This window comes from Scylla paramamosain, chromosome 28 (assembly GCF_035594125.1).
Source record: "Scylla paramamosain isolate STU-SP2022 chromosome 28, ASM3559412v1, whole genome shotgun sequence".
In the NCBI taxonomy this organism is placed as follows: Eukaryota; Metazoa; Arthropoda; class Malacostraca; order Decapoda; family Portunidae; genus Scylla; species Scylla paramamosain.
In genome coordinates, this window is record NC_087178.1 from 17244057 (window position 1) to 17267250 (window position 23194).

Here is a 23194-nt window from a genome sequence, read left to right on the forward strand (position 1 = left end):
TTCTTGAATTGAGGCCACAGGACCTGCCTTTCCTTTTCTCTTCGTTCATCAACTCTGCCACACTCAAGAATATTCTTCAATAATATCCAAAGTTTATCCCCAGATGATGATGCAGTGTGCGTCTTTGCCCTTCTTTCAATGGCTAGTCCATTCAGGGTGTGATTGGTTATATATATATATATATATATATATATATATATATATATATATATATATATATATATATATATATATATATATATATGCCTTTTTTCTTTCTTTTTTCTTTTTTTTTTTTTCTTTTTTTTTTTCTTTTTTTTTTTTTACGTATAGTTTTGAAAGGTTTTATAAGTGCAATTTCCTTCACGTAAATATTTTGCCTTATCCTTCCTTTGCCCATGGGGAGGCTGGTAGTTTCCGCCCTCCTTAACACACAACAATCAATCAGTCAATCAGTCAATCAATCAGTCAATTAAATTTTAAAGATATATTATATATACAATGATAAAAGAATCAAAGATAGGTAATAAAACACATCAAAAAAGGAATAGAAAACAAAAACAAGTAATTATCATATAGAGAAATACCAAGAAAATACATAAGAACACGAGAAATACGAAAATAGACACAAACCGTCCCTTGTGCAAGAAGATATTTCAAAATCACACAAAAATAAATAAAGATATACAACAAAATGCCGCAAAAAATAAGTAAAATAAATAAAAACACGCAATGTTCACACACAAAAATACCAATAAAAGACATAAAAACACGAGAAATACGAAAAAATGCACGAACAGATCCTAAGATGAGACAGACCCTCAGGTCAGCAGCACAAGATGGCGGGAGGTAGGAGCTGACTGCGTACCAGCTGTCCTCGATCACGTAAGTTTTTCAGAGGTTTCCAAGGGTAATTCAGGGACGACAGGGGTGCCACTCGTACATAAGGCTACAAGCTACAGGTACTATGATTTTAAGTGCTACAGGTCAATTAGGGGAGAAAATAATACCGGTTAAGTTATAAGGGAGTGGATTTCGTGACTAATACTAATAATAATACTGATATTAATTATTAATAGGCTCAAATGTGTGTTTTGGGGAAGAGTTAAGGCTTAACGGATTCTTGTCTTGTGGTAGACTACGTGATTTTGTTGTGATTATTATTATTATTATTATTATTATTATTATTATTATTATTTATTATTATTATTATTATTATTATTATTATTATTATTATTATTGGTGGTGTTTCTTCTCTCGGGTTTTATGGAAGTAACCTTAGTCTACCAATTTTGAAACGATTTCATTTCTGGCAAAAATGTGATTATTTTATTTTATTTTATTTTATTTATTTATTTATTTATTTATTTATTTATTATTTTTTTTTTTATCGAGATTCATATTGTGAAAGGATTGGCAGTGAAATTTATGAACTTAATTAATCTAAATGATCTGATGAAATGAAAATGCAAATGTAATCCCTTATTTTCTTTCTTTTTTTCTTTTCTGTTATTTTCTTCTTCACCTGACCTAACCTAACCTTAAGTTAACCTAATATAAATATTTTTTTTTGTGGAGGAGTTAGGCCTCATAGCTTTTTATCACACTTTTTGTTACCCTTGCTCAGTGCCCAAATAAAAAAAAAATAATAAATAAGTAAAAAAAATAGGCCTACAGAATTCTTGTCTTGTGATAAGCCTGAGTGATTTTGTTATTATTATTATTATTATTGTCATTATTGTTGTTGTTGTTATTGTTGTTGTTGTTGTTGTTGTTGTTGTTGTTGTTGTTTTTCCTTTTTTCTTGTCCCCCACTTTTTTTTTTTTTCTTTTTAACCAAGTTGTCACTAAACAATACACTTCTTCCCATGGACTAATCCTTTGAAACAATTACAGCACAACTCTCACTCATATTTTTGTTTTTGTTACTACCACATTTATTTACTTAAAAAATGTAAATTGACTGCTGCTTATGCACTATCCAAATGGTACAAATCATTAAGTTAAAATATAAATTAGTTTGCTATTAGGGTTGGTGCATCAGCAGTGTGTTGGCTTCTCTGCACCGAGTCATTACTGTGTTGAGTGGGGAGACAGGAAGCCCACCAGGTGAGATAACCAGGTGAGGTCTGGGATGCCACAGGGCTCAGTGCTTGCCCCAGTAATGTTGTCTTTGCATTGATGAAAACTTGTAAAAAATTGTGGAAGCTTATGGTGTTTGTTGTTGCTTATGTGCTGACAATGCCCATATTTGTGTCCCAGTCACTAACATGCATCATCTGTCTCTAAATTAAACATACTTTTACTTTTTTTTATTATGTAAGAGTGGCACTAACCTAAGGTAACATAAAGGAAGGAAAGGAAGGCTCACTGAGGTCCTAGTCCTTAAAGAAAAGCCAAAAAGGATTAACTTGGAGGATGTGTCTTGAAACCTCCCTCTTGCATGAGTTCAAGTTACAGGTTGGTGGAGATTCAGAGGCAGGCTGGGAGTTCTAGAGATTAATTGACTTAAAACTGTGCTTATATCAATGTAAATCAAAGCATAGTTAGGGCAACAAATTAATTTTTCTCAACAGTATGACTTATTTCCTGAAAGGATAAAGTTGAGAAATTGTGAAATGTTTATCTCAAGTAACTGATGGTATCCTGTTTGACAATAAACTTTTATTCACTTACCATTTTCACAGCATCATTAAGGTTTGTACTAACTGCCACCTGAGAATTTCAACTAATAGTAAATATCTTGGTCATAACACAATTCAGTTATTAGATTCTTTTATAACCTCTAGTACTGATCACTGCAACTCTGTTACTGTACTTAAGACAAACTCAGATCAACTCTAATCTCTTCAGTGGCTCAGCTCAGCTTTTCTTTGACTCACCATTTCATGCCACCACCTTCATTTCTTTGTAAACTACATTGGCTAGCACTGACTGCTCGGATTGTATTTAGAATCTGCCTCTCATTGTTCACAGCCTTTAAATATGATGAGAACTTATTAATTATTGTTGCAACACTAACATGTCCCAAAGGATGGCAGACCCATATTCCGTCATTGGGACAGCCCCGACTCCTGCTATCTCTTGTTGCTGTACATCTCTTAACCCTTTTCCTGCAGTTTGCCACATCCTTCCTAAGCCACTAAGCACTGAGAGACATTTCATCTTGTTGAACAGCCACTTCTAGAAATTTCAAAAACTTATTCTGTTTTGTTTTTGTAGATGCTTACTAAGATTTCATATATTGTCCTTGGTGTTGTGAATAGTTGCAAGTCCAGGAAAGTATTTTTTTTTTTTTTTTTTTTTTTTATGTAGGAGTACCAACCAAGGGCAACAAACATGCAATAAAAAAAAAGGCCCATAGAAGTGCCAGTCCCCAAACAGTTAACCATGTTAGGCCATTATTTCATTGTGAGCTGTCTTTCTTTGTCAATGATGCACCTCTCTTGATGCCTTGAAGAAGACAGTGAAGACTCATCTCTGATTTTACCTTCTGTGACTGCTTCTGCATCAGTTAGTGTGGGGACAGAAATTGTAGCAGAGACAACTGTGATAACTTTTCCACATCCTAACCTAATTGTTGATCCATAAGCTTGATTGTGGCCTAATTCCTGGCATGGGATGACTGTAGCTGTTCAGGTCCACTAAACTCTACAGTGCAGTGTCATGTATTGCCAATGCTAATGACAATAGCTGAGAGATTACGGTGCTTTGAATTTTAACTCTTTATGGGTGATCATTGTATTTGTTATAATTAGTAGGTTGTAGTATTGACTGGTTGTAGGATTCAGTGGTTGCAGCAATGAGGGGTTGTGGCATTGAGTGTAAGTGGTACAGCTTTCCACTAATTACTTATGATGAGTGGCTGTTGTTGTGTCTGTATTCATAATTATGTTGACCACAGCTTGTTAGACTTCTTCAGGGGTGATGTCAGTCCTATACAGATAACATTACTACTACTACTACTACTACTACTACTACTACTACTACTACTACTACTGTTACTGTTTGTTGTTGTTGTTATTATTATTATTATTATTATTATTATTATTATTATTATTATTATTATTATTATTATTATTATTATTATTATTATTATATTATTACCTGCTGCTGCTGCTGCTGCTGCTGCTGGTGCTGCTACTGCTACTGCTACTGCTACTGCTACTGCTACTACTACTACTACTACTACTGTTGTTGTTGTTGTTGTTGTTATTATTATTATTATTGTTTTTACTACTACTACTACTACTACTACTACTGTCATTTCTGAAAAGTTAGGATAATTAGAGAGAGAGAGAGAGAGAGAGAGAGAGAGAGAGAGAGAGCATCAGTGTGGGTGTATTTGAATGTTTGTTTTTTTAGTAATAAGATGTGTGTTGTGTGTGTGTGTGTGTGTGTGTGTGTGTGTGTGTGTGTGTGTGTGTGTGTGTGTGTGTGTGTGTGTGTTGCGTAGGTTAGATTAGGCTAGGAGGAGGAGAGGAAGAGGTGTGTGTATGTGTGTGGGTGGGTGAGGTCAGAAGAGGAAGAGAGGAGGAGGAGGAGGAGGAGAATGAAGACGTGAAGGAGTGTGAAAGTGGAATTATAAAATGTTAAAAAATTATAGATATAGAACAAGGCTCTCTCTCTCTCTCTCTCTCTCTCTCTCTCTCTCTCTCTCTCTCTCTCTCTCTCTCTCTTTCTCGCTCGCTGGCTGGCTGGCTGGCTCGCTCGCGCGCGGCGCCCCATAAGAAATTTTGCGATTCTCTCTCTCTCTCTCTCTCTCTCTCTCTCTCTCTCTCTCTCTCTCTCTCTCTCTCTCTCTCTCTCTCTCTCTCTCTCTCTCTCTCTCTCTCTCTCTCTCTCTCTCTCTCTCTCACACACACACACAACACGAAGCGAGAGAGAGAGAGAGAGAGAGAGAGAGAGAGAGAGAGAGAGAGAGAGAGAGAGAGAGAGAGAGAGAGAGGAAATCCTTCAAGGTCAAATAACTTCAAATAACAATGACTCATTTTTTTTTTTATCTTCCTCCCCTCTCTCTCTCTCTTCCTCCAGAGAGAGAGAGAGAGAGAGAGAGAGAGAGAGAGAGAGAGAGAGAGAGAGAGAGAGAGAATCTTACCTTGAGGATTTCCTGTGATTCACCTACGGTCGTCTGCTGGTTACCCAGCCAGCGTTCCCCTACGTTCCCCTACGGTGTGTGTGTGTGTGTGTGTGTGTGATACTGCCAATTTTAGAGCTGTTCTATGTATGTATTAGTAGTAGTAGGTATCAATAGTAATAATACTTCGAGTTACTATTACTACTGCTGTTATTACTGTTATAATATAGTATTACTACTAAATAACTGCATACCTTCCTTGCATGGCCTTGCTGCACAGGACTTTCACACACCACTGCTCTTTCCACCTCTCTTGTGTAAGACTTAACCAGTATTCTCAACCATTCATACCTTACTCTGGTAAACTCTGGTACTCCCTGCCTGCTTCTATATTTCCTCCATCTTGTGACTTGAACTCCTTCAAGAGGAAGGTTTCAAGACATTTATGCGCTGTTATTTGATCATTCTTTTTTACTCTGCTGTGTGAACAAACTTTTTTTTTTTCAAATTTTTGTTGATCTTAGCCAGTGGTCATCTTACTTTTTTTTTTCAAATTTTTGTTGACCTTGGCCAGTGGTCGTCTTAGTAAAACACACACACACACAGTCCTCAGGGAAGATGCGTTTTAGTTCTGAATAAGGCCTTGTTTATAATTACTTTAAGAAAATCTATCTCGTTGACATTTAAAATCATGATATGGTTATTATTTTTGTTATTCTTTTAGTTGAGTAAAAATTCATGAGCCCAATAGAGGATTACATCAGACCTTAAGAACACAAGGGTTGGTGCAAGAAGCCATCAGGCCTACACTCGGCAGTCCCTGTATAAAATATGCCTACCTATTTCTTCTATTTAAGAACAGAAGGGTTGGTGCAAGAAACCATCAGGCCTACACTTGGCAGTCCCTGAATGAAACATGCCTGCATATTTCCACGTATCCTAATCCATAAATCCATCTTATCTTTTAAAGGTTCCTGTTGACTCAGCACTAAGTCTGATTACTGAATGTATTCCATTCATATACCACTCTGCTTGTGAATCATTTCCTTCATGTCTCTTTTTTAAATATAGCTTTATTAATTTTAAAGCCATAATTTCTTGTCCTATCCTGATTACTGACCTTGAGAATTTTAGAGTGCCCTTGTTATGGTCTTTAGGACATTTAAAGACCCGTCACATCCCCTCTTAATCTCTCTCCCCTCAATCCTACCCTGATTATTGACAATAGTACTATTATTACTACTGCTACCACAACCACTACTACTACTACTACTACTACTACTAATAATAATAATAATAATAATACTATACTACTACTACTAATACTAATACTTTTATTGCAGATTCACTGTTGAACTACTGACCTTTACATAGAAGAGGAAGAGGAAGAAGAGGAGGAGAAGGAGGAGGAGGAAGAAGATGGAAGAGGAACAAGAATTGACAAAAATGGAAGTAATGAAAGAAAATGGATTGGTAAGTCTCTCTCTCTCTCTCTCTCTCTCTCTCTCTCTCTCTCTCTCTCTCTCTCTCTCTCTCTCTCTCTCTCTCTCTCTCTCTCTCTCTCTCTCTCTCTCTCTCTCTCTCTCTCTCTCTCCTAGTGTGAAATTACTATATCAACAGTGAAAAAAATTAATTAGAGAGAGAGAGAGAGAGAGAGAGAGAGAGAGAGAGAGAGAGAGAGAGAGAGAGAGAGAGAGAGAGTTAAGTTACAAAGTATATTGAGTTTCTCTCTCTCTCTCTCTCTCTCTCTCTCTCTCTCTCTCTCTCTCTCTCTCTCTCTCTCTCTCTCTCTCATTATTATTATTATTAATATTATTATTATCATCATTATTAGGTTTATTGTCATTATTATAATTATTATTATAATTGTCATTAGAGGTGATCATTATAGCTGTCATGATAATAATAATAATAATTGTCATCTTCATTATGACTTATCTTCATTATCATTATTCTCATTTTTCTCATTCCAGGCCCAAGAAGAGGAAGAAGATGAAAAACCACAGCAACCACCCTCAACACCACCACCTGAACAGAACAGCACACACACACACGAACCTACACATTTGCCCACAATAGATTTTGTTCTCGTCTATAAACCCAGTACTGCCATTACTACAACCACTACCACTACTACTGACACTACCACTGTTGCTACTCTGGACAGAGATGAAGAAAAACATGAAATTTGGAGGAAAAATTTTGAGAGTGAACTAAAAACTGAAGGATTAATTTTGGAAGAAGATTCTGTTGATGAACTGCCACTAAGGTATGTTGTTGTTGTTTCAGTTTCTGCAAAAAAATATCCTAGTTGTCTTTAAAATGAAGGGAAGAGTGGGTTAATATTATTTGTGGTTCTCACCGTACTATTAATATTTCTACTACTACTAGTACAGGGCAGTATACACACTCCCTTATTCAGTGCTCTTATGGTTATGTTCTTGTCTTTCTCCTATTTTTGCTGGCCATTCTGTGCCCCCATCACTTTACTGGCTGCTATCTCCTTATCACACTTTTACAATGGCTCCTGGTAACCTTCATACACAGAAAAAAAATCCTGTATTTTTGCTCTTCTTAGAGAAAAAGTATCTTGGATGAAAATTTTTGAGGTGTACCATCTGCCAGTGAGGACCATTGGAAGATGAGGATCAACAGACACCTCACCACCAGAGATGGTTGCCTCCTACCACTGTAGTACCAGCAGGCCAGTGACAACCAACAGACTGAAGACCATCAGACACCCTCACCAGAGGTGGCAGGCTCCCACCACTTCTGTACCAGCTTGCATTCCTGCCCCAGAACATCCACATAAGACAGCTAGAAAGACAGACAACTTTCTATGACATGAGTTAGACAAGAATGCAAGCATTTCTGCTTTGAAATTGAAAAAGTCATCTTTAGTTCCTGTTAGACATTGCAAACTGCACATTACAGCATCTGCTCCAAAAGGAACTGAACAGATCCACTCTAAAGACAGTGCTGATAACATGAAGCAAAAGCAAGTGGTTTTTGTGAAGGAATACAGATTAGACACCTGAGAAGATTGTTTTGGGATGAAAGCAACTTTAAATGCATCAGATAACAACCAGGGACAGTGAGGAGGCCAAGAGGGTCAGACAGATGTGACCCTCACTGCACTGCCAAGACTGTGAAGCACTTGATTCTGTGATGGTTTGGAGGCTAAAGGAAGGGGAGGGCTGTGTGTATTGTCCTAGAACACTACAATGAATGGTGAACATTGTTGAAAAGTATTGGAGGATTTTATGATACCTTTTTCCCCAATCATCAGTGCACACAAAAAAAAAAAAAAAAAAATGGTGCTATTTCTGAGGGATAATGTTCCAGTTCTTGAGTAGCCAGGGGTAACTCGGTTGATGTAAATCCAATTGAAAGTGTGGTGTGAGATGAAAAACAAACTTACAAATTGCAGTACCAGTTCAGTGTCTCATCCTGTCATAGAATTGTGCAAGCTGTGAGTTCTGGATGTAACATCCTGCCCAGAATACTGCAAGTTGTTATCAACAGGAACAGAGGAATGACAAAATATCAGTATGATGATTCTGTCATTATTTGGTCTTGATATTATTATTACCAATCTTTGCACTGATATTTCAGGGATTTAGGGTAATACTTTTTGCAGAGACTATCTTGTTGTTGATGATGATGATGATATTATTATTATTATTGTTTTTATTATTGCACCACCATCACCACCACTACCACCACCACTACTACTACTACTACTACTACTACTACTACTTTTCAGGTTTGTTAAGATCCATGCACCTTTTGAAGTTTGCAGAAGATATGCAGAAATTTTGAAACTTCGAATGCCTATGCGAGAGGTAGGCCCTAAATTATTATTGTTATTGTAATTATTTTTTATATGATATTTTTGGGGCTGTTTGATTTTTATTTTCCAGGCCTATTGAATTTTTAAGGATGAATTTGCTTAGGCCTATACCTATATTTGAGTGAGTGTAAAATATTGATATTGGCATTGGTGTTATTGTTATTATTGTTATTCAGTGCATGAGTGAATGAAATATTGTATGAAATTCTGTAACACTCTCTCTCTCTCTCTCTCTCTCTCTCTCTCTCTCTCTCTCTCTCTCTCTCTCTCTCTCTCTCTCTCTCTCTCTCTCTCTCTCTCTCTCATTATTGCTATTATTATTATTATTATTATTGTTATCATGATTTTCTCCTCCTCCTCCTCCTCCTCCTCTTCCTCCTCCTCCTCCTCCTCCTCCTCCTCCTCCTCCTCCTCCTCCTCCTCCTCCTCCTCCTCCTCCTCCTCCTCCTCCTCCTCCTCCTCCTTTCTTATATATTGTCATCTTCCTTATGTCTTGTTCCAAATCTTTCTCCTCTTCCTCCTCTTCCTCCTCCTCCTCTTCCTTAGTGTGATGAAGAATTAAGATTATCATTTATTGAAAGAGCTGGAGCAATATTTAATGAACTGGTAAGACTACTACTATTACTACTACTGCTACTACTACTGCTACTCCTACTACTACCAGTACTACAACTACTACTACCACACCAGCCTTGCTATATCCCTTAGGACACTTGTGCACCTCCATCAGTTCCCCTCTTAATCTTGCACTACTACTACTACTACTACTACTACTACTACTACTACTACTGAGAGCTACTACTACTACTACTACTACTACTACTACTACTACTACTACTACTAACTACTACTACTACTACCACTACCACCCTACTACTACTACTACTACTACTACTACTACTACTGCTAGTACTACTACTACTACCACTGCTGCTGCTATTGCTACTATTATTGCGGCTGCTACTAATACATGCATGTGTTTTGAATTGTGTGAGTGTGTGTGTGTGTGTGTGTGTGTTTTTAATTGTTATTGTTATTATTATTATTTTTTGCTTTTTTTTGGCAGAAATTTGACATGAGACAAGGAAACCATCGGGTGATACTCCATGTAAGCTAGCTCTAATTCTCTCTCTCTCTCTCTCTCTCTCTCTCTCTCTCTCTCTCTCTCTCTCTCTCTCTCTCTCTCTCTCTCTCTCTCTCTCTCTCTCTCTCTCTCTCTCTCTCTCTCTGCATGGTTTGTAAAGCAAATGCACTCTTTTGTTTTTTCTTATTAATGTTATTTTTAATTAGATTTTTATAATATATTTAATTTTGTTATGTTTTGTATTCACTTTTAAAGGCAAGTTGTAGAAAAAATAAGTTATTGTCCTTGTTATTGTTATTGATGTTATTGTTATTATTGTTTATTATTATTATTGTTATTATTATTATTATTATTATTACTAATCTGGTATCTCCTCCTCCTCCTCCTCCTCCTCCTCCTCCTCCTCCTCCTCCTCCTCCTCCTCCTCCTCCTCTCCCCAAAACACCAAAAAACACCACTAAACATACCACAAACACACTAAACACACAAAACACTGATACACACACACACACACACACACACACACACACACACACACACACACACACACACACACACACACACACACACACACCTCAAAAACATTACAAAACACCACCAAAACACACACCCAAACACCCAATAAACATGGTTACACTCACCACAACCTAACCAAACCTGCCCAAACCCTTCCATAAACAGTTTCCAGGACTTCCAGCACTTGAGTTCACCCCGCCAGCAGTTTTTCAGGAAATGACAGACTGTGTGAGTCGGGTGTTCAACTTTGTGCGTTTGGATCCATCTGTATTCCCACCGAGAAACAGGAACTTCACAGCTGTGTATGCCAGGGATAAGGACTATCTGTGAGTGTTTGGGGTGATTTGGGGTATGTGGTAGTGTGTTTGTGGTGTTTGGGAATATGTGTGTAGCAGTTGGGTTAGGTTAGTTAGGTTAGGTTAAGTTACTGTTTTGGACCCTATTCAGGGGCTGGCATCTCAGTGGACTTTTTTTTTTTTTTTTTTTCTTATTGGAATTTTGTTGCCCTTTACAGGTGTTCCTCCTACATAAAAAAAAAAAGTGTTTGGTGGTGTAGCAGTGTTTTCAGGGTGTTTGGGTGCATGTACCAGTGTCTTTGGGAGTGTTAGGAGGTGTGTGGCAATGTTCCTGGTTGTGTAAGATTGTTTTTCAGTTGTTGGTGGGTGTGGTAGTGTTTTCAGGACGTAAGGTAGTATGTGGCAGTGTTTTCGGGGTATTTAAGATGTGTGGCCGTGTTCTTGGAGTGTGAGGTGATATGTGGCTGTGTTTTATGAGTGTTTAGGGGTATGTGGCTGTGTTTTTTGTGGTGCTTGGAGATGTATGGCAGTGTTTTGGGGTGTTTGGGAGCACAAACCAGTGTTTTGCAGGTGTTTGGGGGTGTGTGGCAGTGTTTTATAACATTTGGGAATGTGTGTCTGTGTTTAGCAAGTGTTAAGAGATGTGTGGCTGTGTTTTTAATATTTCTGGAGTGTTTTGGTATGTTGGGAGTGTGTGGCAGTGTTTCAAAGATGTTTTTGGATGTGTGTCTTTTTCCTTCTTTTTTTCATTAATTTGACTTAATCTTTTCCCCTTAGAGTTAACTTCAAAAGGAATTTTTATTTTTTTCAATTTCCATGAAGTAAACAGGTTTTATTCCTCTTTTATTTCTCATTTCTTTCCCTTTTTTCATCAATTTTAACATCATTACTTTTAATGGAAGTTCAAAGTAAAAAGACTGTTCCATGTTTCCATTCTATTAAGTAAACTATTTTTTTTCTTTTCCCACCATTTTATTTTATTTATTTATTTATTTATTTTTTGTTCTTCCTCTTTTTCATCAGATGAAAAAAAAACTTCCTTTCATGAACTAGGTAAACCTTTTTTTTTTTCCCCCATCATTCATAATGTAAACTTTTCTTTTTTTTTTTTTTTCCCCTGGAAGGTTTGATGTGACACCTGCATTCTTCCGTCCATCTGTGCGAGCGAGAATCATCGACTTCATCCTCCGCCGAAAGAGATTTGGCGGCAGGGAAGAAGAGGAGAAGGAGGAGGAGGATGCAAAGGCAGGAGGAAGAGGAGGAGAAGAGGGGAGAGCAATACATGGAACTGAAGCAGAAACATTCAACTTTGGAATCGAGAAGTTATTGGCAGAAGGAGCTTATCTTGCAGCTTATCCTTTGCATGATGTACGTTTGTGTGTGTGTGTGGGGGGGGTTGAGAGTTAGGTTAAGTTAGGCAAGGTTTTGAGGTGTTTAGGAATGTATGGCAGTGTCTTTTAATGTTTGGCAGTGTGTAGCAGTGTTTTAGGATGAAATAGTTTTTAAGTACATTTAGGTGTGTATATTAGTGTTTCTTTACTTTTTTTAGGCTATTTGAATATGTTTTTTTTTTTTTTTTTTTTTTTTTTTTTTTTTTTTTTTTTTTTTTTTTAGTTAGTGAAGTGCATTTTGTAATATTCCAACCATAGCACATCAACAGATAACAAAACATTAACCCTTTTACTACGATACAAAACAGTTAACAGCACCAGAAGTAATGCAGGAAATCTTTATGAGCATATACAAAAAAGAAGGGGATGACAAAGAAAAGATTTAGCAATTTCTACCCAGTTTAAAGATTGGAGATGACTGTAGAACATGTAAACATGTCTCGGAATGAATAATAATTAAGGAGAGATGTAGCAGATAGCAGTTACTGGGTTAAATTATCACTACTAAACCTAAAACTATTCCTCATTCAATAGGGTGACCTGCACACCAACACAACCACCACCACCGCAAGTACAAACCAGAGGGCACTTCTGCGCGAGAATTGGGCCAGCCTGAAAAAATTCTACAAATACCAGCCACTAGATCACATCAAGGACTATTTCGGGGTCAAGATTGGACTGTACTTTGCCTGGTTGGGTTTTTACACCTACATGCTGATCCCTGCCTCAATAGTAGGGATATTCTGCTTCATCTATGCACTTGGGACGATTTCTGAGCATGCGCCAAGGTGTGTTTCAGTGTGTGTTTGTACGTATGTGTTTCAGTGTGTGTCTGTAGGTGTGTTTCAGTGTGTCTGCATCTTTTACATCGCTACACACTCCAAAACACCTTAAAAATTATTCCAGATTTTTCAGAACACTAAAAATTAAGAAGACATCAAAAGAAATCACAAAAAAAAATTCCAATCTTCAGAAATTACTCAAAACACTTGAAAACCACTCACAAACAGCAAAAAAGGCCTTTTAAATACCCTAAAACTGCTACATATGCACAAACACCTCAAGGATATTGCTACACACACACACACACACACACAGACACCAAAAGAAACATTGCTATTTATATCTAAACACTTCAAAAACATTGCAGCAAAATACATACACAAAAAAAAAACTGCCAAACACGCCAAAAACACCACAAAAGCACTGCTACACACACCATAACAGCTAAAAACATTGCTACACACCAAAACACACAAAAAACCTATAAACACCAAAGCACCCAGAAAACAAGGCTAAACACACCAAAATATCCAAAAAAACTACTGCTGCACATACCAAAGCACTCCAAAACAATGGTACACATACTGGAACATCCAGAAAACATCATGGAAAGATGCAGTATTTTGGATATTAACATCTAAATCACTTCCTCTCTTTCCCTCTCCCACAGTAATGACATCTGCCACCCACACAATAATCTGACAACCATGTGCCCACTCTGCGATAAATTCTGTGATTTCTGGGACTTGCGAGAGACGTGTTTTCATGCCAAGTTCACTTATCTCGTGGACAACCCATCTACCATCTTCTTCACTGCCTTCATGTCACTGTGGGGTAAGTAGTAGATGACAGACATGTACCAAAGCACCCAATAACACTGCTTCCCACTCCTAGACACCTGGAAACACGCCAAAATATCTATTGCTACTAGTTTTTATTATTATCATCATATTCTCCTCTTGCTATTCCTCCTCCTTATTACTACCACCACAACCGTCACTACTACTACTACTACTACTACTGCTACTACTACTACTACTACTACTACTACTACTACTACTACTACTAATACAGCTTATCCCACACACACAGCCGCGCTCTTTCTGGAAATGTGGAAGCGGTATTCAGCAGAAATCTCACACCGTTGGGACCTGACAGGCTTCGATATACAGGAGGAGCACCCCAGGCCACAGTACTTAGCCCGCCTGGCACACATCAAGAAGAAGACTGTCAACATTGTCACGAAGACCGTCGAGCCACGTCCGCCCTTTTGGAGAATGCGCTTTCCTGGCGTCATTCTCTCCCTATCCACTGTGTTCCTACTGGTATGTGGGGTTAGGTTAGGTTTTACAGGGATGTTTGGGAGTGTGAAGCAGTGTTTCTGTGGGCTTTTAAGGGTGTTTGGGGTCATAGCAGTGGGGCTGACAAATTGTTTTAGGGATGGTTGGGGGCTGTAGCAGTGTCTTTGTGGTTCATAGAGTTTGTTTTGGGGTGTTTTGGTTCATGTTTTTTTTTTTTTTTTTTTTTTTTTTTTTTAATGAGTAGCAGTGCTTTTTTTAAGGGTGTTTGGGAGGGTATAGCAGTGTGTTGGGAGTGTGATCTAGTGTTTTAGGGATGCTTGGGAGTGTAGCAGTGTTTTTGGATGTTAAGGAGTGTAGCAATGTTTTATGGCATTTCGCTAAGTTTTAGGGTATGTTTTAGCTTGTAGCAATGTTTTTTAGTGTATTTTAGCCACCACTACTACTACCACTACCACCACCACTACTACTACAGTTACAACTACTACTACTACTTGTACAGGTGACGATGGCACTGGCAGCTGTACTGGGAGTCATTTTGTACCGTATGTCAGTGTTGGCAGCACTCAGCATTCATGGGGAGAGTGTGCTCACCTCCTATGCGCTCATATTCACCTCAACCACTGCTGCCTGCATCAATCTGGTGTGCATTATGATCTTCAACCAGGTGAGGCTTCTTTTTCATGGATTTTAAGGATTTGATTGGGGTTTAGGGCAGGCAACACACACACACACACACACACACACACACACACACACACACACACACACACACACACACACACACACACACACAATGCAGAAAGTATCACAAACCATCCTAAAAAAATGCCATAAGTACCCCAAAACATAAAAAAAACTGTAAAATGCCAAAAAATACCAAAACAAAAATACTAAAAAAAACAACAAAAAAATGATCAGAAACCCCAAAGCACTCAAAATTATCCACTAACAAAAAATACAAAAAAAAAAAAAAAAAAGCCAAAAATAATTAAAAAAAAAGCAAAAATTACTTGAAAATTCACAAAATACAAAAAAAAACACTAAACAAAGAAACACCCAAAAACACAAAAAATAACCACTTAAATTATTAAAATACACAAAAAAACACATAAAACACTTAAAAACACAAAATCATCCCCAGAGCCACACAAGACCATAAAAGAAAAAAAAAAAACACAAACCAACCTAAAGACACCACAAAATAACCACTCAAGATACTAAGACACAAGAAAACAGACAAACAAGTCCCCAAAATACAATAACATTACAAAATAACACCTTTAACATCCAAAAAAACCCACACAGCACCTTTCTATCTCACTAACTAACCCTCACAAACTCTCTCTCTCTCTCTCTGTCTCAACAGCTGTACGCGCGGTTGGCAGAGCGTCTAACAGAACTTGAACTGCAGAGAACACAGACAGAATTTGATGACAGCTTGACTCTGAAGATCTATTTGCTACAGTTCATCAATTACTACTCTTCTATATTCTACATTGCGTTCTTCAAGGGCAAGTTAATAGGAAGACCTGGGGACTACAGAAGAATCATGGGGTTCAGGCAGGAGGAGGTGAGTGAGTGAGAGTGTGGGAGAGGCTTGGAAAGTGTGTGTGTGTGTGTGTGTGTGTGTGTGTGTGTGTGTGTGTGTGTGTGTGTGTGTGTGTGTGTTTAAAAGAGACTAGGATGCACTGGGAGACAGTAGGATGCAATGGGAGACATTAGAATACACTAGGAGAAGCTGGGAGAGGCTTGGATGTACTGGGAGAGTCTGGGATGCACTGGGGGAGGCTGGTATTTACTGAGAAAGGCTTGGAGAGGCTGAGATGCACTGGGAGAGATTGGGATGCACTGGGAGAGGCTGGGATGCACTGAGAAAGACTGGAATGTACTAGGAGAGACTAGGAAAAGCTGGGATGTACCAGGAAAAGCTGGGATGCACTAGGGAAAGCTGGGATGCACTAGGAAAGGCTTGGAATGTGTGGGAGTGAATGTGGCTTTTTTTTGTGTGTGTGTGTGTGTTCATATTTTAAAGTTAATTTGTCATATTTATGTATCATGAAAGGTCTTTTTTTTTTTCCCAGTGGGGACTATAGATTATGTTTTCATTGTCTTCTTTTTGCCTTGTAAACAGCAGGTCTAATATGGATGGCTCATCTAAGCCTCCCTTTCTGGATGTGATGTGTTGCCATAGGAAAAATTCTTGAGTTAAGTCTGATGATATCTTATCCCAATAGTTCCCAGTACTCTTGGCGTCCATGTCCTGTCAATTTATGTTGCTATTGAGGTCACTATTTACTACTATCCTTCTGAATCTTTCTTCCATACTTTGTTGTACTGACTTCATGCCTTTTAGTCGGTTTTCAGCTAAGTTTTTGTATTCAGATGGATTCCACGTTCTTGTGTGAGGAGGCTTATACAAAATTGCTACCCTTATATTACCTTTCCTGGTTTGAATTTCTACAGATATTAACTCAACTTCATCAGGTGTTTATATTTGTATTTTCTGCTCTGTAAGGTCTTTATTCGTTCTTTACTCATGACTCCACCCCCACGTTTGTTTGTTTTTTCCTAGCTTCCTCTGTATGTGGTAATCTTGTATCCCTCAGGTCTCATTCTTGATGGTTTTGTTGAGTTTAGTATTGGTGAGGCAGAATATCAGCTTTGTGTGTATTTATTTATTTAATTTTTCTCTTTGTCATATATTTGGCCTCCAGTAATTTAGAGACTAGCCCACCCACGTTACTACATAATGTCTTAATTGTGCTATTCATGTATTTTGCCTCTGCATACTTTTCCTTATTTAGTTTTTCATCTTCTTTATGTACCAGTTTTTTTCTTACCTGTAGTGTGTGTGTGTGTGTGTGTGTGTGTGTGTGTGTGTGTATTTTGTTGTTGTTCTTTATAATTTTATTGCTACTATTACTACCTATCACCACCACCACCACAACTACTACAATTATTACTATTACAATTCTTCTCTTTCTCCGCTTCCATCACCACCATCACACCACCACCACTATTCCAGTGTTCTCCTGGTGGCTGCCTACTTGAACTCTCCGTGCAGCTAGCAATTATAATGGTTGGGAAGCAAGCCATGAACACGGTACTAGAAATGGTCCTGCCTCTACTCTACAAGTGGTAAGTATCACCAATACTACTACTACAATTCTCCGTTTTTACCTCTTTCTGTAACACCATTACAACTACAATTCTTTTCCTCTTCCTCCTCATCCCATATGTATTAAACTAACTCTTATTTTACAATTGGTGATATATTAAATGACCCACATTAAGTCTGCTGTTATTAATTTGTCAAGTGTGTAGACTTCACCTTAGGATGGATAATAGAACTTCCTTTCATCCGTTCCTATGAAAATTCCATGTTAGTTTTTCAATATTCCATAGTTCTTTTCCCAACTGTTTTCATGCCACTGCAAGTTAGAGGAAGTGGTGGGTGGAAAGAAGCCTCCTGCTATACTCTTCTGTCTCTCTGCACTGTAACTAGCTAGTAGTTACTAAACAGCCATACTGGGACCTAAAAGTCTGTTGCTGTTTGCCTTGTCTTTGTATTCCCTTTGTATTCCTTCTCCTCCTCCTCTATTACTACTACTGCTACTGCTGCTGCTACTACTACTACTACTACTACTACTACTACTACTACTACTACTACTACTACTACTACTACTACTACTACTACTACTACTGCTGCTGCTGCTGCTGCTACTGCTACTATTACTACTACTACTACTACTACTACTGCTACTACTATTACTACTACTATCACAATCCATTATCACCACTACAATTCCAACCACCAGCACCACCACTTTAACAATTCTTCTCCTTATCCCTCTCCTCCTGTCCTCCTACTCTTCCAACCATCCCATTACTACAACAACTATAACTAGAACTTCTACTTCCACAGGTACAACTTCCTAACTGTTGGCGAAGGGTTAAGAGAGGCCTATGTGAATTGGCCAAGGTGGGCTAAAGATTTTAGGCTCGTCAATTTTGATCCAAGAGGCCTGTTTCCTGAGTATCTAGAAATGGGTAAGTACGATGGTAGTAATAGTGATGGTGGTGGTGGTAGTGATAGTGATAGTAAGTTTATCTGTCTATCTATCTATATACCAGGCCAGCAATCCCACACAGGGTGACCAAGACAAAGCACCACACACTCAGACACACAAATACACACATTATTTACACTCTTGTCCCTGTCAGCCTCTAGTAGAAAGGAATAAAAATAATAGTAATCAGTCTATTTACATTCCAGGCTGGCAATTCCATATGAGGTGGCCCAGACAAAGCACCAGACACTCATACACACATCATTCACTCTATTAGTCCCATCAAACCCTAGTGGAAGTGTATAGTCTTGCCAGGAGCTTCGACATAGCACACACATCAATAGTAAGGGCCCACAGCACACACTGGCTTGTCCCTGCCCCTTTATAGGGAGACCTTTCCCTACCCCACACTTACCCCAATCTTGAGACCACATTAGATGCAGGGCACTTCCACAGAAAGGCCCCACAGCACACACTGGTGTACCTCTGCTCCTTCATAACAGTAGACTGGCAAAATGTTAATCCAAAATTTAGCCAAAGATGGAGTTTAAAATTGCTGGCTAGTTTTGCCCTCTTAAGTTAATTTCAGCTAGATTAGAGTAGTAGTAGTAGTAGTGGTGGTGGTGGTGGTGGTGTTGATATTAAAGAGAGGAGGAAGAGAATTGTAATAGTAATAATAATAATAGTAGTGGTGGTGGTAGTAGTAGTGTTACAAGATGAGGAAGAGGAGGAGGAGAATAGTAGTAGTAGTAGTAGTCTCTCTCTCTCTCTCTCTCTCTCTCTCTCTCTCTCTCTCTCTCTCTCTCTCTCTCTCTCTCTCTCTCTCTCTCTCTCTCTCTCTCTCTCTCTCTCTCTGTTTCTTTCATTCCTTTTTCTCCTGTTCTTGTTTGTCTTCCTCATCCTCCTCCATCCTGTTTTTATTATTACTATTATTATTATTATTATTATTATTATTATTATTATTATTTTATTTTTATCAGAAATTATGTATGATCTTTATTATAATTTTTTTGTTATTATTATTGTTATGATCTGGCCAATTTTCCATTTGTACTTATAAATTTAAGTGTTAAGTAATGCATAAAATACTTATGTTCCAGTAATAACAGTAGTAATTGTAGTAGGAAATGTAATATTGTTTTTTCATTATTATTATTATTATTATTATTATTATTATTATTATTATTATTATTATTATTATTATTATTATTATTTTTCTCTCAGGCAATCCATTTCTTCCTTGCGGACTCACTCCCAGTTATTTAAGAATGGGTAAGCTCTCTCTCTCTCTCTCTCTCTCTCTCTCTCTCTCTCTCTCTCTCTCTCTCTCTCTCTCTCTCTCTCTCTCTCTCTCTCTCTCTCTCTTTACTAATAGTGTTAAAATTTGCTTTTTCAGATTATTATTATTATTATTATTATTATTATTATTATTATTATTATTATTATTATTATTATTATCATTATTGTTATTATTATTTGTGTGTGTGTTTGTGTGTTTGCTTTTTTTCCTATATTATTTTTATTATTTTTGTGATTAAGGAAAATTGGCCAGATTACTGTCATTATTATTATTATTATTATTATTGTTATTATTATTATTATTATTACTATTATTATTGTTATTGTTGTTATTGTTTTGATTAGAATTTTTGAAATTTTTACTAACATTTTTAGAAATTAACTGAGAAAGGCAGGAATATATTGGGAGAGACTGGGATGCACTGGAAGAGGCTGGGATGCACAGGGAAAGGCTGGGATGGACTGGGAGAGGCTGAGATAGACTGAGAGAGTCTGGGATAGACTGGAAGAGGCTGGGATGCACTGGAAGAGACTGGGATGCACAGGGAGAGGCTGGGATGCACTGGGAGAAGCTGATATGTACTGGGAGAGACTGGGATGCTCTGGGAGAGGCTGGGATGTACTGGGAGAAGCTGGGATGCACTGGTAGAGGCTGGGATGCTCTGGGAGAGAGGCTGAGATACACTGGGAGAGGATGTAATGTCCTGGAAGAGGCTGGGATGCACTGAGAGAGGCTGGGCTGCACTGGTAGAAGCTGTGATGTTCTGGGAGAGAGGCTGAGATGCACTGGGAGAGGGTGTAATGTACTGGGATAGGCTGGGATGCACTGGGAGAGGCTGGGATGTGCTGGGAGAGGCTGAGATTCACTGAGAGAGGTCTGAGATGCACTGGGAGAGGCTGGGATGCAGTGGATGAGGCTGAATTTCACTGGGAGAGGCCTGAGATGCACTGGGAGAGGTCTGACATGCACTGGGAGAGGCTGCGATGCACTGGAATAGGCTGAGGTTCACTGGGAGAGGCTGGGATGCATTGGGAGAGGCTGAGATGCACTGGTAGAGGTCTGAGATGCACTGAGAGAGGCTGGGATGCACTGGGAGAGGCTGAGATGCACTGGGAGAGGTCTGAGATGCACTGGGAGGGGCTGGCATGCTCTAAAAGAGGCAGGGAGTGCACTGGGAGAGGCTGGAATGCACTGGGAGAGGCTGGGATGTACTGGGAGAGGCTGGGATGCACTGGTAGTGGCTGGAATGCACTGGGAGAGGCTGAAATCCATTTGATAAACCTTAGAGCAGAAAAAAGATAGTGAAAACACTTAACAAAAACTACTATTACTACTTGTCCCTTCCTAACCAGACTACTACCATAACTACTGCAGCCGTTACCACAACTATTCCAACCTATTCCTCTTCTTTCCAGTCCTGCAGTATGGATTTGTGACCATTTTTGTGGCCTCTTTCCCCCTGGCTCCATTCTTTGCATTCCTAAACAACATCTTCGAAATGAGGCTGGATGCGAACAAGCTGCTCTCACACTTCCGCAGGCCCATCCCACAGCGAGTCAAGGACATAGGTGTGTGGTTTAAGATCCTAGACTCCATTGGCAAGCTTGCCGTCATCACCAATGTAAGTTTTAATGAGTTTTTGTGCATTATTGTTATTTTTTTCTTTTAAGTATTTTTTGATTTTTGGGGGAAACTGGCTTGGGTTTCAGTGTTTTTTGGTGTGTGTGTGTGTGTGTGTGTGTGTGTGTGTGTGTGTGTGTGTGTGTGTGTGTGTGTGTGTGTGTGTGTGTGTGTGTGTGTGTGTGTGTGTGTGTGTGTGTGTTCCTTTACCTTCTCTTCACCTTCCTCCTCTTTGTATTCTTGTTCTTGCTCTTGTTGTTGTTCTTCTTCCTCTTTACTAGTGTGTGTGTGTGTGTGTGTGTGTGTGTTTAATTTTAAACCCTTGCTGCTACTACTATCGCTACAATTGGTCTTCCTCACCACAATAATTTTTCTCACCAAGGCTGCCACTTTAGAGAAATGTCACTTTAGAAGGATTCTTGAAACTTTTCTATTTCCTTATGCACCCTACCCAGAGTCCTCCTTTTGAGACCATCATTGGTAAAGTTTAGGCACCAAAAATACAATGAGGTTGGTTGACTTTTTTACCATAAAGACCCTCCCTATCAGTCTTCAGCTTTAGTCCTGTGTATTACTGCAGCTTTTTGTCCCAGGTGAGGTAGGTGTGCTTGAAACGAGGGGGCTGGCTGCTGGGACTGGTGTTGGTATGATTGGCCATAGCAGCACAAGAGTAGAAGGGTCACTAAGGAGTATATTCTGAAACACTTCAACTACTTTCAAAATTCTCCTTTACTTTCAAAAGGCTCTAGTTGAAGTGGCATTGGTTTACAAATTGAAGTGACACGAGTTTACTGTTCTAATGGCATATTAACAAGATTTCTACATTATTAACAGGAAAAACACTCTTGAGAGCCTGGCTGGTCATCTCTGTGGCCTTTGAAAATTATCATGGTGAGAAAGCAAAGGATTTTTGTATATGGGACTTCAGCCAGTGTTGCACTATACAATGGTGTTGTTATAGTGAATTCAGTTATTTTGTTTGAATGAGAAACTTGCAAGTTTTATTTCACCATTACTCATTAGCAAGTTGCTGAGAGGTGGCGGTGGGCAGGCAAGTGTTTTGAATGTGAAAGGTCATGTTAGAGTGGATCTTGGGGACATAAGGAGAAACTTTTCTTTCATATTTTTAGGCAGTGTTACAGAAAAATCATGATACAGAAATTTCCATTAGAGAATTAACTGTATTACTAATTACTAATGCTACTACAATTCTTCTCCTTATTCTCCTAACCAAACTTAACCTAACTTCATCTATGACCACCACCTTAATGATTTGTACTCAAAGAATGTTTTAAAACTTGCAAAGAAAATCATGACTGACACCACCCACCCTCTTAATAACAGGTATGTATTTCTGGGACTTGGTTCAAGACTGGGGTTACCTGTGCAGAAGACATAGATTTAAGAATTCACTCATGCCAGTGATCATTAATGTACATCATGTTCTCCCTCACTGATAAATGTTGATTCTTTTAATTTTTGAATTTTACTTAATTGAAAATTTTACTTGTTCTTATATAATTTTATTGCACTTCTATGTGATTCTTAGATATTTATCTGTTTTAGTATAATGATTTTGAAAGTAATTGCTCTGAGTGAGGTGCCACTCATTGATGGTCTCAGGCAGGTGTGGGCCTTTTGGGTGTGGTAGAAGAAAGAATTTGTTGTGAAGGAGCCTTGTTCCAGACCAAACTGTCCAAGCTGTGTGGAGTAAAGTGAGGGCAGGAGTACTTTCTCTTCTCCAGTGAGGGCTAAGAGAAGATTGTGAACGAGTGGAAAAGTTGTGTGCCTCATCTTGGCTATCACCCCTTTTTTGGGAGAGAGAACCTTGGTATATGTATTATTATTATTATCATTTTTATTGTTGTTGTTATTATTATTATTATTATTATTATTATTATTATTATTATTATTATTATTATTAT

At 38.4% G+C, this 23194-nt stretch overlaps 1 protein-coding gene across 3 annotated transcripts in view; it reads left to right on the forward strand.

Moving 5' to 3' along the window:
* The first annotated feature begins 716 nt into the window (after positions 1-716).
* LOC135115014 (anoctamin-1-like) overlaps positions 717-23194 on the forward strand; it is a 32266-nt gene continuing 9788 nt past the window's right edge. Inside the window, exons 1-15 of one of the 3 annotated variants that reach the window (XM_064031435.1) lie at positions 717-864; positions 6399-6528; positions 7029-7324; positions 8822-8900; positions 9455-9514; positions 10674-10834; positions 11929-12172; positions 12730-12983; positions 13649-13812; positions 14071-14303; positions 14779-14943; positions 15646-15849; positions 17305-17417; positions 18205-18329; positions 21065-21270. In XM_064031435.1, coding sequence (XP_063887505.1) covers positions 6475-6528; positions 7029-7324; positions 8822-8900; positions 9455-9514; positions 10674-10834; positions 11929-12172; positions 12730-12983; positions 13649-13812; positions 14071-14303; positions 14779-14943; positions 15646-15849; positions 17305-17417; positions 18205-18329; positions 21065-21270 — 2358 coding nt within the window. In that variant the 5' untranslated portion in view covers positions 717-864; positions 6399-6474. Of the gene's footprint in view, positions 865-2013; positions 2101-6398; positions 6529-7028; positions 7325-8821; positions 8901-9454; positions 9515-9974; positions 10017-10673; positions 10835-11928; positions 12173-12729; positions 12984-13648; positions 13813-14070; positions 14304-14778; positions 14944-15645; positions 15850-17304; positions 17418-18204; positions 18330-21064; positions 21271-23194 lie in introns of those variants that run through there. The other 2 variants (XM_064031438.1, XM_064031436.1) reach the window with 2 other exon arrangements.